Below are 19,064 nucleotides of genomic sequence, written 5' to 3'. Positions count from 1 at the left end.
TCTTTATTTCTTTCCCTGCCCTGGAAACATGTATGAACTTCACGACTAGACTATTCTATACTGAACTTCCAATTTTATCCCTACTTTCATATTTCCCCCTACACTTTCTAAAACATCTCTTCCACCAAAAGTTTCTAGAGGTGTCCCGTTTGCTATGGAAAACGAACATTTCGGTGTCACCATTTCTCCCTCTCTGCCTCTCGCTCCAGCGCCCTTCCTCTTGCTTCAATCCAATACATTCTGCATTTTTCCCAAGACCCACTTTCAAGAGGGGTTCATCTCTTTCTTGAAGATTTTCATGTTCTTCCTTCAAGGAATAATTTCTTCCTTGTTTTTAGTTAGTATATCTATCTAGGTCCAACTCATTTCAAAGTTATTATATAATATATTACTGACAGCTCTTACTTATTTGTCTTGCTCTACTAGAAAAAAACATATAACTTCCAGGGGCTGGGATGATACTTTTTTCTACTTATTTGTTCCCATATTGTCCATAGCAATTGTTTTTTTGGGGGGTACATAATTCTCGATTGACTGATTGACTCATATCTAAAATAGAGGGGAAGAATTATCTTACTTTGGTATCAGCTCTGTAACGTGACAGTTACAAAGCAATTTTTCAGTTCATTAGGTTCATCCCAAAATATCCTGGTCCTGGGAGCAAAATAGTGTTTCTCCTCTTCTAAGAATTATAAGGGGGTGTTAGCAAAGTCTTTTTTTTTTCCTAGCAGACTCTTTGTCTCTGGACCTGATAACTATAAACAATAATGTGTTTTAAAGACTATAATGAGGTTTCTAAAAGATGAAAGGATTTATTCTTTTCTCTGGTCAAGAATAGCAAGGAGAGAAAGACGGTTTTCTTCTAAAATAGTGAATTACTAAAATTATAGGTACCTATTGAAAATCTCAAACAATACCCAGGTAAGCAAAAATAGATGGTGACTAATCTTTACTGCCCGCCCCCCCCCACATTGATGTTACTAGACCAGTGCGTTCTATCCCTTTAAAACCTCTAGTCCGTTGGGTGTTGATTTCTTGTTTGGTAGTAACTTCCCCCCCGCCCCCCCGCCAGCCTTGAGGAAGAACTTAAACCTTTAAATTAAATTTTAATTTAAACAATTCTCAGTCTGTGTATTTGGTAAATAATTACAAAACATTATATTACACCAGGGAAATGAAATGAAACTTTCATTTCTCTTATTTTGGAAACCCTGTAACTGATTCAATAGGCATAAAATGTTACTGAGGGTTAGATTTTTGTTAAATATGTAGTTAATATTACTTCTGTTTAAGGAAAAGACCTTAACTTTAATTCATAGAGCAATACTGTTGCCAATGTGTAATTTCCCAAATTGTCCATCGTCCACGGACACTTTAATGTACTGTTTCCTTTACTGCAGAGAGAGCGAGAGAGAAACACTTTGGCAGAAAGCCACGTTACTGACACACTCGGGAGACCACTGTCAGTGCCTGACACGTCCCTTTCCTCCAAGTCCTCCTTTCCTCTAACCTTCTGTCCTTGCCAGCTCCCCGCCCTGCTGGAATTTCTTGGTTCAAGGACAAGTGCTGACTCAGCGTAGGCCACTGTCTTGAGCTAACTTCATACTTTTGCTGCTTTTGGGGAGTTGCTTTGGGGAGAGCGAGCGGAGCACCAGCGAGTTTCCCAGTTCTCTTAGGAGTCATAGCACTCCTCACTGATTATGAATTGTTTCTGGGAGAACAGAATGAGCTGTTAGGCTGCAAATGATCTAAACGTTCAAACTTGGCCACGTGGACTTGCAGTATCCACAACCTTCCAGGCCTCCTTTTCCGTTTTATTGCAGAATTGCAACAATTAAAGAATTCTATTGGCACAGAATAGAAATATGCGATGCTTATGCGTGGCGACCCTATTTTCCCTGTGTGTCTGTGTAAGAGGAAAGTGTTATGTGTTTATATTGTGTTTGCAGAAGAACCTTGGTTTTTAATAAAAATATGAAGCTTAGTGATGGGAAACACTATGGCCTAGTCATGAAAATCGTGATATAGATTCCAGACATTGAGGGACTTAGACATTTATGACTCACAAAGGCATGACAAAGCAATCTACGTACCATTTATCTCTCTCTCTAGAAATCAATGGCTTAGACTGATCCTGAATACAAGTATTAAGTTTAAAACTAGTCATTTTCTTCAGAAAATTAGCAAGAAATGAACTAGAAGTAATGAAATTTTTATGTTCACAACCCTTATTCACATTGTACACTGACTTTTCATGGTGATGATTTTGAATTTCATATTCCAGCTCTCTTGCTGCATGTATCTCTTAGTAAGAATTTTTCATGGGTCTCATATTTTGCAGGTAGAGCCATCCAGAATAATGAGAGTTCTGGCTTATGCTTTTAAAGATCAAAAATATACACTGTTGTTCAGTTTGTATCTTTCTTCTAGTAAAAATATATACCTGACAATTACCAAAAATGTTGAATTTGTAGGGGAAACATTTGCCATAGACTGATTCAGTTTTCTGAAGGTACTAGCTTTAGGCCTGTGTCAATAAAGCTTATTAAAATAGTAAACTCACTAATAAGCATTTTTACATTTTGGATTGATTAAAGAATGTTTATGTTAAGAAAAACACATTATAAGAGTAATTACAACCATTAATTATACTGATTCTATTTATCTCTTTTAAGGAAGGGTAGGATTTAATAAGGTGGTTTTTCATAAAGCCTTTAATCCATGACTTTCATTTCAGCCACAGTGGATTTTCATACAATTTCCTAGTCTACTTTTTTTTAATGTCAAATGAGGTATATATCTTTTGTTAACTTCCTGGTGTCTGATCTCAGATACTTCTGAAGCTAATTGCAAGGATTAATGGGCAAGACTTCTGTCTAGTGATTTGTGCATTAAAAGAAATATATTAATCCTAGAGAAAGAACTGGAACATTTTTGCATGTTTAGCAGAAATTGGCTTCAATTAGCAAAACAAAAAAAGAGAGAATTTTTGGAGATTCCTGGTTGTTCAATTTTTTAACAAAAAAAGGACCCTTTTTGTTTTTGAAGGTTTATTCTTGGTACTATGCTGTGCAGATAAATCAGTGGAATCTAATTCAGGCTGGATCGTGAAGTTCTGGTGCTGATCCACTGAGAACTACCAAGTCACTGCATCTGCTTCCTATTTGCAAAAGGGAGATGTTTTCTGCTTCTAATTTGCCCCTCAGAAGTGCAGTGTTGTAAGGATTAATTAGAGAAGGCCAGTTAGCCTGAGCATCGAGGAAGGCATAAATACAGACGAAAAGCCACATAGCCAGGTGTCTCCTCTTTTTGTATGTGATTGCTCTCCATTCTTAGAGCTTTGCTTTTGCATTTTTATATAAATGACATCCCATTGGGTCAGTTGCTTCAATGACTCACATGGTAAGGAGATGAACTGCCCCAGAGTTTGATTTTTCCCCCTGGTAAAATGCCCAGCCGTGAATTTTTTAAAAATTTTATTGCATTTTTTCCTTTACCATTTAACCCCCTAATACCCACCATCCTCCTGGAACGATCACACTGTTGTCCATGTCCATGAGTCCTTTTTCCCTCCCCACCCCCATGAATACTTACTTTTTTGAGTCTAACTTTTCTCAAAGATTCTTCAGGTTCAGAAATCAATTCAGGGTGGATGGGCTGTGTCAGCTGTGCCATGGCAATCCATTCACCCTTTTGTGTTCTGTCTATGAGATTTCCTGCAATCGTTCAAAATCCCTCTTTTGGCAGCCATTTCCCCTTACTTATCACACCTTTCACATGCCTACTTTCAAGACGCAAGGTTGGCTTCACTGGCTTGCTCATGGCTTCTTGAACAACACTGACATGAGGCAGAATTGCCAAGGTGAAGGTCCCAAGCTTTGGAATTAAATTCCTTGGAGCTGAATCCCTGCTCCAAGCTGGCTATGCACTGTTGGTACTCAATCTGCCATCTATAAATGAAAAACTTCTCTGAGGACTAAGATAATTAATTAAGGTTTGTCGCATAGCGGTTGGCACAGAATAAATATTCAAAATATTTTTATTAAAATTAAAATTAAAAACTAATTTTAATTTTAATTAAAAATTAAAAATAACTTATTAAAATTAACATGATTTTTATTAATATCAGAAAAATTAAAAATGTTTAGGCTCAAAGAAGAAAAGAAATCTTAAGGAGGCAGACAAAGGACAATCAGAAAATGTAGAGAACTAGCATGGGGTATATTTTGGGAGTAAAAGAAGAATGATTAAAAAATGAGAGAGTTGTATATAGGCTGTCTGTCACTCAAGTGTGGTCCATGGACTAAGAACATGGACTGTGCCTGGAAGCTTGCTAGAGATTCAGAATCTCAGATCCTGGCAAGGCCTAAGGAATCTAAGTCTGCGTTTTGACAAGACTCCCAGGGAATTCACTGAGCAGCAGAGTAGATAAGTGGGATTAAGACTAAAGAAACACTCGTAGATACTGAGAAAAGACTGCTGGTTGTCAGAAAGAAGGGGTGTTGCACAGGGACTGGGTAAAAAACACGAAGGGATTAAGACGTACAAATTGGCACTTATAAAATAGTCAAGGAGACGTGAAGTACAGCATAGGGAATACAGTCAGTGAGATTGTGATAGCTGTGCCATACCAGGAAGGTACTGAGAATATTGGGGGGCACTTTGTAAAGTATAAGATTGTCTAACCACTCTGCTGTACTCCTGAAACTAATACAAACTAATATTGATTGGGGACTGTAATTGAAAAATTAAAAAAAAATTTAAATCTTTAAAAAACTATATAAAAAAAGACTAAACAAACCATTGAATTCGACTGTTAGGCCTTTAGAAGAGAAGAAGGAAGGAATAAGGGGAAAATAAAATGGAGAAAGAATTATTGTTAATTCTTTCAAGGAGCTTAAACATTAAGCAGGATTGGGAAAAAGCTACATGATGCTTTTAAAATGCTACAGAACTGAGGGCAAAATTGTTTATTTTTACGAGGAAGAAAAAGTTGAGCATGTGTTCACACATGGAGGTAGCCCATGACGTAGTGGCTGGAAAATTAAAAAGAAATGAGTAAATGAGGACTTGTTGAAGAAGAGGTAGGGCGGAGAGGAAGAACACTGATGACTGGAAATTTGAGACAAACCCCTTTTTCCTCTCAGACAAGCACGAAGATGGAGGAGTTTGGGGTCAAGAAGGGGGAAGGTAAATATGTAAAACCTAGATGTTTACTAGGCTGCAAGGCTATTTCCTGGGAGTAAGTCAGGCAGGGATATGACTGGTGGTTGGTTTTGGTAGGATTAGCACCACTGCGGGGAGTGAGATGGGGCGGGGCAGGTAAACCAATTTTTGATGCCGTGCTCACTCTGATTGATTGGTAGTGGCTGCACAGAGTACCGCATTGAGGATTCTCAGGCCAACGTAGCGTGAATAGCACAGCTAAGCCCGATGAGTCCCTGGTCTTGGTAATCAGGGAGAAGTAGTGCCGTGTGCCCCACACATTTGCTATGCTGGCATCAAGGATCTCCTGGCATGGTATGAAAATTAGTGAGTAGAAAAGAATAACACTAATATGAACTTATGGTAAATCATTCTGCAATATTATTTGATCTTTCTTTGACAATACTTAGTGTAGGAATAGGCAATACCATCAAAGGAATAAAGCAATAATGAGTTTAGTTTTGAAATGCCTGACTCTGCAATCCATATTTCATGCATGGGCAAATAAAGACCCTGAATTTGCACAACTTCATATTCTAGGAAGTGTGGTCTAATGGGAAAAAAACACATGCTATGGAATTTAAACACCAGATCTACTCCTTATTAGCTGTGTCGTTGGATACATAATAGTTAACCTTTTACTAAAATGAAAAACTCAGTGTCTTCATCTTCAACATAGGAATAATAATAGTAATTTCCGAGTAGAATTCAAGAGAAGTTAAATCGTTGTAACATAATGCCTGATGCATTAGCTCATGTTACTTCTTTTTCCCCTTCTGTGAGTGCATGTTTCTTCTCCTTTTTTTGTTTTCTTTGTCAATTGATCCTCCATTTATTTTAATTTTCTGTGAGCTCCCAAAGCAACCAAGAATCATGAATGAGGATAGAATAATAAAATTGCAGACTGGTCTTCCCAGGCTCATTCCCGCTAGTGTAATTTAATTATTTATCCCCTTAACTTCCATTGCTCTACGTGTTGTGTGCAGATAAACTGGAGGAGAACTGATCACGGGTGATGCTGCCCTGCAGAGTAGTTGTGAGCAAAGCTTCTTAAGAAATGACAAGTCCTTTATGAAGGGACTCTTGGAGGTAGAGGTTCCTTCAGAGAACATACGGTCAGTTATGGGGGGCAGCAGCCTGTAAATGCTGAGAGGAAAATAATGGCTGACTTAGCCTCGGACTAGGGGATAAAGGTTCCTAGCTGATGGTTTCTTTCTAACTAGCTTAGATTTTGGACCTAGGATTTGCTCCAGTTGAAGATCTCTGCCCCAAAATAACTTGCCACAATGCCAATGGAGGCTTATGCTTATTCTCCCATTGGCTCTGGCCTTTTACTCGCACTTGGCCAAGAACCTCCTTGGCTGATGAACTTTCACATGAGTGACTACACTCCAAAGGAGCAGGGCTGAGAGCCAAAGGGTGGGATGCATAAATTTCATAACCACCTTTTCCTTTTTATTCTTCAAGAAAATTTAAGAACATATGACGCTGACAGATGATAATATTTTTTGGCAGGGAGGTTAGGCCTTTGCTACAAGGCAGCTTTCCATCTTTGCAATTGCAAAGTTATAACTTGGTTTCTAAAATACTCATAGCTATTCACCTAGTTCGTATTTCATTCTCAGTTTGAAATTCCAATGAATTGAATCTTCTATTTTTATGTAAAAGTGGTGCTTTTAATTCAACATTTATATCTTCTATATATTTTTATTCCATTTAATCTAATAAGAAAACAACTATGTAAAATGGTTTTGATTAAGCATATTTATGGGAGTGTTATAAATTAGGCTACTTTAATTAAAATGGAATTCTTAACATGTCGCATTCACTACCTTTCTACATAACTTGTTTCTCATTCTCTTCTCTTCTGTATGAGATTTCTTTATGTTTCTCTTGTAATATCTATCAAAATAATGTGTGTGTTTCTTTTTCATTAGTAACACTCACTAAGAAGGATAAGAAGCACAGGTAAGCAAAGAGAAGAAATCAAAGCATATTTAATTTCACCATTCTGAGAGAGCCATTGTTAATTCCAGTTCATTCTAAGGCATTGCAAACTCAGATAACTTAGAGGGATCAGGATGGTAATGAATGAATGAACCAAGCTGGGTAGGGGAACTGGGATGAGAGGAAGCTGCTGGTACTTAGCGTCACTGATTTTTGTACCATGCAAGAATGTGGGCCTATGATCACCAGTTCTTCCTACATTTCAAGAAAAGAATACCAGTTTTTTAAATATAGGAAATATCTCATTTTGAATTTTGAATGACATAAAAATTAGTAAAGACCATCCACAAACCAAACAGAACAGGCACGTTGACATTTTTCATTTTTTTTTTTTTAAGATTGATTTTTAGAGAGGGGAAAGGAGAGAGAGAAGGAGAGAAGCATCAGTGTGCGGTTGCCTCTCACACACCCCCTACTGGAGACCTGGCCTGCAACCCAGGCATGTGCCCAGACTGGGAATCAAACCAGTGACCCTTTGGTTCGCAGGCTGGCACTCAGTACACAGAGCCATACCATCCAGGGCCCATTCCTTTTTCTTTATTTATATGTATAAAATCTAACATTAGAAATGTCAATTGCATTTGTCACTTTTTTAGTGTAAGGGTTTATACGTACAGAAGAATATCCAACATGCAATTTAAATAAAATGAATGCTTGTGAACCCACCACCCCACTTAAGAACATTACCAGGATAAGTGGTACTCTGTGTTTTACACCAATTCAGCTCCATGATAATTGCTACCCACCAAGTTTATATTTCTCATTCCTGTTTGTTTATTTTTGTAAAAATGTACTAAATCTGTATATACTCTAAAACAATCATTTGTTTAGTTTTTTTGTTTGATTTTTAGCTTTGTAAACATTGCATGATAATATATGCAGTCTTCCACAATTTGCTTTTTCTGAATATTTTGTTTTAAAATTAATTCCAAGATAATTATATATAGCTGGAATGTATTCATTTTCACTATACTGTAATATTTCATTACTTGACTAAATCACATTTGCTTATCTATGTTCCTCTTAGTTGGCATCTGTGCTGTTCTAGGTTTTCGCTATTATAGTCATACTCTTCTAAACATGTAGCTTATGCATGTTTGCTGGAACATGTGTAGCTTTTTTCTGGTGTATCTGGCAGTAGAATTGCTGAGTCATAATATGGGCATGTAAAATTTTACATTTCCATGCTATTTGTTTCATGGTTGGCATCAGTTTCTATGCTCATCATCAGTGGCCGAGAGCTCCTGTTGCTGTGCATTTTGCCGACACTCGTGCATTCGGAATTCTCAAATTCGGTCATCTGGAGGGTATTAAAGCGATTGCAGTGTGCACTTTGCTGCTAGTGTGAGGTTGAACATCTTTGGATATATTTATTTCACATAGCGTTTTCTTTTTAACGGGAAAGGCCCCTTTGTCTGTTTACCTTTTGGGTTGTTTCTACGAGATCTGACTGACTTACAGAGCTTGTGGGAATACCCCGACACTAATCCTCTGTCAACTCTATGTTGCCAGTATCTCTTCCCCTCTTCCCAGACTGAAAGGTGTCTTTTCACTTTACTTATAGTGTTCCTTGGTAAACAGAAGATTTTAATTGAAATGGATGCAATTTTATTAATTTTTTTCTTTACCAGTTATACTCCTTTATGCCTTGTTTGAAATTTCTTTCTTATACAAATGGTCATAAAGCTATCTTCCTATATTTATGCTAAAGTGAAAGTCACCTATCATATTTTGCCTTTAAACCCACTTAGGATTTGTGGGTGCGTGCAGTGTAAGGTAGGAATCCAGGTTCCTTCTGTTTTCCGTGTGCTTAACCAGGTGCCCCAGACTAATTCGTGGTCTGCAGCACTACCATTGCGTCGTATCAAGTTTGCTACGTGTGTGTGAAAACCCACTGTTCTGTTCCTGGGCTCCATTTGGTTCCATTGACCAGCACTTTGCTTCTCACATAAAATATCTGTCTATAAAGCAAACTATATTGTTTTGTTAAAATGTGCTTTATTTCTGGGAAAAAGATTTAAATTAATTTTGCAGGGAAAAAAAAGACCATCAGTTCAATTTCATGCCTTTCCCCTTCTCTCCCCTGCGTGTCGGTTGTAAGGATTTACTCCTTCCACCGGCTGAACTTCGTGATGGCTCGACTGATTTATGTTGAAGAAGAAAGAACATACCCAGGTTTCAGACATATATTCGGGGACGGAAAAGTGAATATGGAAGGCCTCCTATGACCACTGGCCAACTCAGAGAGGGACTTGCCTCTTTGTGGTGCCTCTGGCCAGGAACGGGGTTAGAATTGTTCAACCTGCTTACGTGTGGGCACAGCCTCTTGTGCTTGGGTATACTGCTGACAAAAATCTTTATAAATACCTAGACACAGAGATTATAAATTATTGTTTTTTTCCCCATCTGTTATGAGTTTAAAAGTCCAGTAAACCCATTTTTCAGCCCCTGAAAACCTACCAGCTGGCTAAGTGCTTTCACACCGTCTAGATATGGGATGTTTAAGGCTTTCTCAATGTTTTACCTTTGTTCTTCTGCAGTACCCTTTATTTAAATCCTTTACGTAAACCCTTTATGTATTTAAAATGAAAAATACTCCCACATTTTCCGTATATCAGACTATAAAAATTGACTAGATCATGTTATGTGTTCCTTTTTTTTTTTTTTTTGAATTAGAAATCAGACGAAATCCTCAGTTGTCAGGAATGAAAAACTTTGAGTCCATTTGTCTCATGAAACAGTAGTATATTGAGATACTTAAACTATTTTTTACACTTAACAATTTCCTTTTTGTGAACTCAAATTCAAAAAAAAGGTAAGTAACAGCTTATGTCATTATTTTTCATAGCAATATTTAGACAATTGTAATAATAATGCTTACTGTGTTGTTCTAAAAGGGTTAGATTATAGAAGATCTCTTTTCCTCTTTTTTTCTTTTCCTTTTCTCATTCCTCTGTGTTTTCTTTGTTAAATACCTGTAAGTTAGTGTCCTTACATTGAAACCTTGAGAATGCTTTATCTTGAGCTTCATTTTTAGTCATTATGGATTTAATGACTCCGTGGCATTTCTAATCATGGGTGGAACACATCTCCCCCAAACACTGTGGGCTGTGCGCTGAAGCAGGCTCTGTACTAGGCCGATTAAATCAAGATAGCTAGCATTGTTATTCTAAACTTTTTTTTCTAGAATTTTGCAGAGCAAGTCTACCGAAGAGAGACTCAGAAGTACGCTTGAGGAAGTGGGCCACTCCGAGTCTGTCCCTCCCATCACCCCGAGATGCGATTTGTTTGCATCAGTGTGACCGCTGCTCTGAGGAGGAAAAGGGTTTGTAGTGAATCTTTAAATCATTCTAGAGTAGAAAGGAATTATAAGGTCAACTTTCCCAACACCTGCCAATCGATAATTTTTTTTGGTCAGTTCAAAGCATATTCAAGAAGAGTTTTTTAAAAACAATCTCTTAAGACTTGCATTTTTAGTCTTTTTTTTTTTGACTACAATATAACTTATCCATAGAGATGATGATATGAAAAAGGAAAAACGTATGAATTTTAATGGACTGGAGCACAGGCCATTAAGCAAGTAATTTATTCCTGCAAACCATTGTGCATGTAGTCTTGTAGGCTCTTCAGGCCCCAAGTGGGTTACCTTCTTCCTGTACTCACCAGCAAGCCGGTCAGTGTGGTTCTAGTTAGAATCCCATAAATCTGCAATATAATTAATTGCATATCCTTTCAAGCTAGCAGTGAAAGGAGTAACACTGGCCAGGATTTTGATGTTTTGCCATATTCTGAAATCAACATGATGGTGTACGACACTGCTGAAAACATTAATTTAGAGGGTGGCTGGAAATTGCTGAAAATATTGAACTCCAGCTAGTGAACCCAAACATTCTCCTTTTTTTTCCCTACTCCTACATCAGAGAGTCCATGTAGTTAAAACTTCACTCCTAATCTAATGCTGTATTTCACATATATATGCATAAAACCATATTTTTTTGTTTAGCAAGCTCAACACTGCTTCTTATAATGGAACTCTGTAAATCCTAAGCGTGAGGCAATGGGACCACTGTGCTCTGCAAGATGCATATTCCACAATAGTTAGTTTATTTTACTTGACTTTTATCTAGCCCTTGCTGGCAATATCCTGGATTTTGTTTGATGCATTTTGCATAAGGGTTCTATTTGGTCCATAATGGTTTGTGTAATGAACTATTTGTCCTCTTCTAGATGACATCCAGTTGCTTAAAACCTATAATGAGATGTCAGGTGAATTGCACTGATTGGCATTGATGGATGAGCTTTTTGAAATATTGCAGGGTTTCCTGTTGGGGCATAGAGGAAAATTGCTGTTTAGAGCTTTGGGTCTCCTAAGCATTGGAACTGTAATCACATAAACAGAACCACTTCTGCAGGTCCAAGGTGTCATCGTGAATTTTCTGGCTAATCCATCCATTCATCTCAATGGTCCAGTACTCGCGCTTCATGTCACTCTTTGCCTTTGTTCTGCACTTTGATCTTTCAAAACGTCTGTCAGGAGAAAAAGTGTTTATGTTGAATTATGTGTGGAAAAGGGTAGGGTGCACACTTCAGAAGCTTGGCATGAAATTTGCTAAATAAACCTTGCCAGTCCCTCTGCAGCAATAATCAAAGCATGCATTTCAGTTTAACAGTATGTAGGTACGCATTTCTCCCCTCAAAACAACTTTAATGTAGATGTTTAGGCGCAGGAGATTTTATTTTATTTATTCATTCTGAGGAATGCTTCCACCACTTTTATTGTTAATAGTTCAAATTCATGTTAAGAAGGAAGATAAATGAATTTTTGAATGAAATTTGTCTCCTAAAATTCTGATTAAAGGGATTAAGTAAATGAGTGCTTGAGATGAAGTATCATTTGTGTGTACACGGTAGCTCATTGACGTTATGAGGTAGTAATTCTATTTCAGTATTATGTCTATATGTGTAGTAGAACAAAGCCAGAAACACAATTAGGAAGTGATCACACTGAAAGCACTATACAGATGGAAAAGCAGGAAAAATGTGTGCATAATTAATTGCTGTATCTTGCCTCTGGTACTCTTTCTCATCTTTCTCATTGTGTTTAATAATTATGGAATAAAGGGCTTTTTTTGTCCTTAGAGTATCTCAGATGGTTTAAGAACTCTGGATCAATTTCCACTGGTGTGGTGCTACAGGAAAGGAAATACATACTGGTTCCATTGTTCAGACTAATTTATCTTACAACGACCAAAAACAACTCACAGATCTTTTGACATTGGTCGTGTGTCTTTTTTTTAATGTGGACACTGAAGTATTGGTGCTCTCAATCGCTGTTATCAGGTTCTCTAGGTAAGGGTGGATCTTATGCCAAACTTGAGACCCTTTTGAATGGAAATCGACTTGTACTCCTCAATGACACTGATGATCTTGAATCAGTTACTTTCTCACTACAAATGAGGGATTCATGGAACCTGAAGGAACTTAGCCCAGTGAATTTACTCACCCCTAAAGTTCTCTGATTTTGTCTTCAGTGAGGCTCAGGCATTCGTATTTCTGAAAGCTCGCCTGGTGGTTCCAATGTGCATGCTGATTTGAGAACCATTGAGCTAGAAAGACTGAACACAGTGGTTGCACCTGTGGGAATATCAGACTGTCCAAGCAGAATGAATTACATGGAAACCAGCGAGCCACATAGAGTAGCTGCTTGCCCCGCTGGTCTTCAGAAGGCTTTTGAATCCTGAGAACAAGGACAGGCATGACCGAGAAATGGCTAAACCTGCAGCAGAAAGCTTGTGAGGCAAGAACAATCTGTTTATCAAGTTTGGATTCCTTCTAGCTGAAGATCACTTCAGGAGTTAAATAAAATTTTTGGCTTTTCATAGACTTTGACTATGTTAGTAGAGACATCCTTTCGCACTCCCGGGATCATTCTTGAATGGTTGAAAACATTTATGGAAGAATAGGAGGGGGCAGAGCAGCAATAATTTTCTGCAAAAATTTAAAACATGAGACCAGCGTAGGCTCAGACTAGACCCAGTGAAATCCATGATCTACCAGGGCTAGCAGCCGAAGCTTTCTTGACCAGCTGAGCAGCGTGGCTGGCTCAGTTATGAGGGGTGACGTAGGCGACCATGTTGGCGATGCTAAGACAGGCGCTAGGTATGGCGATTCGGAGAAGGATAAGGCAGTTTGTACAGGCACCCCAGTTATGAACTGCATAAATGATTTCCCTATGCAAAGCAGTAGATTTTAGTAAACTAGAAATTTCATATCTACCTAGTCAGTTGTTTAATTTTGCTTCAAAACATGAATTAATTAGAGCCAAAAGACTTGAGTTTTTTATCTGCAGTGGTGGTACTTTCTACCTGAGCGCTAATGAAATGAGCATGTTACTTTTGTAGTATAGTAAGAAAGGGGATGTGTGTTTGCTTATTTAACTCAAAGTTATTATTTATGCAGAGTATATCTCGTTTCAGAAAAAAATTTAATGAGGACCTACAGTACATTTTTTTATAACAAAGATAAAAGGAAGAAAGGATTATTTCAGTACATCTCTGTCTCAGTTTCTTCTCTAAAGTGGGAATAATAACAGGGCTTACCTTGTGGGGTTTGGATGGCACCTAAATATGTGTATTTGGAGGGTCTTCACATGATACTTGTAAGTGTTCTGTTGAGTTTGTGTCCAAGAAATTCAGAAATCCATATGAACTTTCTTTCATTTGAAGATTGAAGACATGTTTCTTCCTTAGTGGGACTTCATCGTAGGTTAGAGATTCCATGCCAAGAAACGAGGTGTTTAAGTGCCACACTTGCCATGCCTCTTCACCTGAAATCCAGGTGAAACTGAAGGAGCTTTGAAGGGAGCATGACCTGAACTCCCGAGGTAACCCTTCCTTACTAGTCATTGGTGTTTTCCAGCTTTGCCTTGAAATTTCATTTGTTTTGGTAAAGAAATTATAGTGTATTATTTCTGACATTAAAGACATGTTAACTTTTAAAAAGAAATAGTAAACTTATACTTGTGACCCTTTTATTTTTTTTTTGGTTGATACTTGATATTTTTAGAAATACAAAAAATACTCTGTAATTACATATTTAACCTGAGTACTTCCATACATAATGGCAGATATTAATTTATTATTATTTATTGGTGCTATAAAAAGTTTTAGAATATAAAAATTATTAAAATCATGAAGTAGAATTAAAATGTGACTTGTTCTCTGTGAGATGTATTTCTTTTAATTTGGATGAATGTTTATTCACTAAACTGTTCCCTCACTGTCCCTCTACACACACACATACACACCTATCATGCCCTAAATTTGTCTCTGTACACTTCTTGCCCCTGTAGCAAGTGTAACAGGAGGCAGCGATGTTCCAAGAAAGAAAGTATGAGCATCGAAGTTAGACAGTCAGGCTTCATAAAGGGTGAGTTTTCTCTCCTATAAAGTGAGTATGAAAACACCTACCTTGTAAGAACAAAGTAGATAATTTATGTAATGAATGCCCCTTTCCTATCCCCTTAGCCTGGCCACCGTACAGTGAGGCAGATGGAACCCTACACTTCAGCACCTGGCTGAGGGGTACAGGGATGTTAATATCTGATATCCAACCTGTCCTCCTTTGAATCAGCACCCAACCCTGGTGTGTAGCTGTGTTTACACTAGCCCAGGCCATGGAGCCCTGATGTGAGAACTTGAAGACCAGGACTGAATCCTGCCTGGCCCTGATTTGCTACATGACCTTAGATGTCATTTAACACCTTTTTATCTACTCCTTTATATAAAGAAAAGGCACAGTAACTGTCCTCTAATGTTGTCATTTTTCAAAGATGAAATAAAATGCCTATTAAAATAGTTATTAAAGTAATATATTATGCAAATTTCTATGTAACAGATGACGTTTTTATGCAGAATAGACAAGATCATTAAAGTGCTTTGATTATTGACAGTGAGAATTATTGTCTAGTTAGCGGGATGGCTTTTTAGAAAGAGGCCAAGAGATCTTGGTGACTCCTCTGAGCCAGAGCGGCTGTGTGTAGAGGACAGGCAAGGATTGGGAATGAGTCTAAGGAGGAGGTGGTCTGAGATATGAAAGGTCATCAGGAAAGGCGATGATGAGAGCATGACATTGACCTTGGATCAAAAGACTGAAGGAAGAAGTACTCAGCTCAGTTACAAACTTTTCAAAATAAATTCACTCTAGATGTAGAATTCCAGTCTCTCTTCTCAATATGATTTGAAATGTGTGTATATGTAATAATTCTTACCTGAGATATAAACATTATAAAAATGATACTAAACTTGCTCTCATGCCATAATTTTGGTTTACAGAATGAATGTCTACTTTTTCCTCATGGTTAACGTGCAGAAAGCTTTGATTCATCATCTTTGACATAGTACACACTCTGCTACCCTAAAATGATACATATCTCCATTTTACTGTTAAATTATTGAGTGAATTATTGTATGTTTCTATTGCTGGGGGATCCTGGAAATCACAAAATGATTACGGTGCCATATTCACACTAGCTTCTGGCTACTAACGATACTGATAATGTAATATTCCTTTACCTTTGCTGAAATTAAGAAAGAGTTACCAGAGATGCTGCAGCTAAGACCCAGTTAATAGCCTGGAAACTTACATGGGCCAACACTTTGTTCATTTCTAACCTAGAACTTTTACTGGGCAGTCACTTTAATTCATAAATAATGCATTCTCCCTTTTAAAAAATTGGTACCTTAGTTTTCTGGAGCTTTCCTTTAAAAATGAGCATTAGTTTTACCTGCAAAATGCTATAGGTGTTTTACTAGTTGGCAATACTTACTAATTACAGCATATTAATTCCTTATTTACTTAGGAAAATTTCTTCTTTTATTTTTCCTTTAAGATTGGAAAAATATTCAATGTCTGCACATAACCATGATATTTGTTTTGGATGAAATTTAAATCTGGTAAAGGTAAAGATTTCAGTGTAAGTCTTGTTCTCTTATCAGAGCGATTGTGTCAAAGGAGTTCAGTATGATTTGAAATTTAAATATCAGCCTGCAGAGTTTAGGGGCATTTTTTTCTTTCAGTACATCAGGCAGGCTAAGGGTATATATTGAGTAGCTGTTCTGATCAATCTTTTGTGCTTCATCTGCCAAGGACAATAATAATGTAATAATGATCCATTGTTAAGGATGTCCTTACATTTAAGCATTTCAAAATCTGCAGCTATTCATATAAAGATGAGGATTTTTATTTTATTATTTCTCTGGATTTAAAGTAGAAACTTGGTCCTTTAAATAGACCAGTGAACATGTAGGTGTTTCGATTTTACACATTGAGAAATACTTAACTTTCATTCCAGAAAATCTAATGAAGGTGTCAGATTCCTTAGGAGGTAGGAAGAAAACTGGTAAATCGAGAGATTTGAAATAACAGGAGAAAATAGCTAAATTAGGTGCCACTCTTTGTCTAGCAAACCCAGGGATGAGCAGATGTGACTGTTGTAGTTCAGATTTAGGAAAATGTTTTTAAAATATTAAAGTAAATATAAATATTCCTTCAAGTATAAACAAATGCCACAACTAAATTTTTGAATGAATATATATATATACACATATATATGTATAGGTATATGTATGTGTGTGTGTGTGTGTGTGTGTGTATAGTGTGGCAAAAGTAGGTTTACAGTTTTTATAGAAATTACTGCAATAATTAATAGATAACAATATAAGAATAAACTGTTTTGCATACTCACGACTGTAAACCTACTTTTCCCCCACCCCATAGTGTGTGTGTGTATATATGTATATATATGTATGTGTATATACACATATATCTATTTTAGTATATTATATATTTTTATATTTGTACATATATTTACAAAACTATACATTTATATATATTTGGAAATATATATTTGTTTTATTTTACTTCTTTGTTGACCATATTATAGTACAATGTTTTCATAATAGTGCCTGATAAAAATAACTAGGACTGGATTAAATTCACATTAGGAATAATTAGGAGGAAAAGAAACCTAACCACAGGTAATCAAATTTTAGTAATCTAATATTTTGCCTGTGGATGTTGACCAGAATGTAGTGAACTTTATAGATACCCACGTGTAACGTAGATATATATTTATTTATTCATCTATATTTATATGCATATAAATGTGTTTATGTGTGTGCATAGTCTGTATTTGGGGATAAACATATGCATGTTATAAAAGCAGAGCTCATAACAAAACAAAACAAATGCCTTCACTTCCATGTGTCTGAGCAATTGAAGCAATAAAGCAGATAGCAAAGGGGGCTTGGTTCTATTAAATGACATCTGTGTTGTTTTTACTAGAACTAAATATGGAAAGCCTCTCACAATTCAATTTTATCTACAGCTGTAATTGGTTATTTGATCTATGGGCACATCAGTTTTATTCAAATACTGAAATAAAACCAAAGCTTGTTTTTTAAAAGATTTATATCTATAAACCATTATTTGTACTACACATAGGGATCTACGTTTTTATTTGAGGTGCAGTTTTTGAAATTTATAACTTCATACCCCAGAAATGATTTCTCTCCCTAGTAATAATTTTGAAAATCACCACTCAAAAATTTGGTTCTCTGAACAACAGAAGATGCACTTAAGAAAATGAATATAAGAGCTGCATTGTTTTTAGTATGTTGTTGAACAGTTTTTATTGATTCTTAGATAAGTATAGATTGAAATTGTAACTATATTATCTTATACTAGTGGTTGCTGTTGATTGTCTATTATTTCTTAGGGTGGAGCAAACAACTGAGTTTGTCAGTATAGCAAATAGGCCCCAAATTCATACATGCTGCAGAAGCAAGTGTTTTGTTTTGCAACAATAAATCGGTTTATTTTGTGAGCATCTTCTTAGGAAAGTCAGTATTATTTTTTCATGGATTCTTGAAAATATTGCCCAATTTTATCCCTAAATGACCTTTTATTTTGGATCAGAAATTGAGCTGAGTTAGGTAAGGAATTGAGTAGACCACTGATTATGTTTTATTGAACACACTCACACACAAAAATCTAACTTTACAATCGGTTTTTAAATGTTAAGATTAACCATAGGTCCTCAGCCCTTTTCTGTCTTAGTTTGAGAATCTGTCACAAGGTTACTGAGTTTTTCTTTCAATACTGATTTTTCTATTTGACGAAGAGGCTTGTTGTCTTTTTTCACTGTGGTCATTTCTCTGGGGCTCATGGCGCATTCTTGGTAACTAAGTGTGTTGTCTCCATTTCCTGACTCCTACCAGTGGCATTTGAACGGATCTACAGGATCTTTATTCCCTACAGGCTCTCCAGAATTCCTAATGAGTTGTCTGAACCCCTACCGTACACTTGGATTTGCATCCTGCGAATCTTATCCAAGGAAGTCACCAAAAAGTGGGAATGATGTCCTGCATGCTTCTCCCCACCTGGATGGAATGAGTGAAGTAACTCATTTTAGTCTTGCTCTAAAACCAATTGAGTTCCTAAAATAAAGGCTTTGATCCTTAAGTAAAATGAGATATTTAATTATACCAATTAATACAAATGCATCAAATTCCCACTTTAAAAGACAAAGAGGTTCTTTCAGAATAGGCTTAAAAATACCATTTCCAATAATAAGTTTAAAATCAAATAATGAGTTAAAATAGATCAGCCAAGTGCAAATAGGGGAATTGATAGAACAACTCATGGAATATAATTTTAAAAAGCACTAAAGGAGCAAAATGGACTTATTTTATATAATATAAAGAAACATCCACAGTGAGAACACAATTGTGACCCTTTGTAAAGAGGGTATAAGGGGGACAAATGGTAACAGAAAAAATAAAAATAATAAA

General features: G+C 36.6%; 1 protein-coding gene across 6 annotated transcripts in view; it reads left to right on the top strand.

The window, feature by feature from the left end:
• HDAC9 (histone deacetylase 9) overlaps positions 1-19,064 on the top strand; it is an 825,995-nt gene that overhangs the window by 255,744 nt on the left and 551,187 nt on the right. The window contains exon 4 of one of the 6 annotated variants that reach the window (XM_053926229.2): positions 10,400-10,537. The exons of the other annotated variants lie outside the window; for them this stretch is intronic. Coding sequence (XP_053782204.1) covers positions 10,400-10,537 — 138 coding nt within the window. The remainder of the gene's footprint in view (positions 1-10,399; positions 10,538-19,064) is intronic. 6 annotated transcript variants of the gene reach the window in all.

This window comes from Desmodus rotundus, chromosome 6 (genome assembly GCF_022682495.2).
Source record: "Desmodus rotundus isolate HL8 chromosome 6, HLdesRot8A.1, whole genome shotgun sequence".
NCBI lineage: Eukaryota > Metazoa > Chordata > Mammalia > Chiroptera > Phyllostomidae > Desmodus > Desmodus rotundus.
This window is presented reverse-complemented; position numbering and strand designations above follow the sequence as displayed.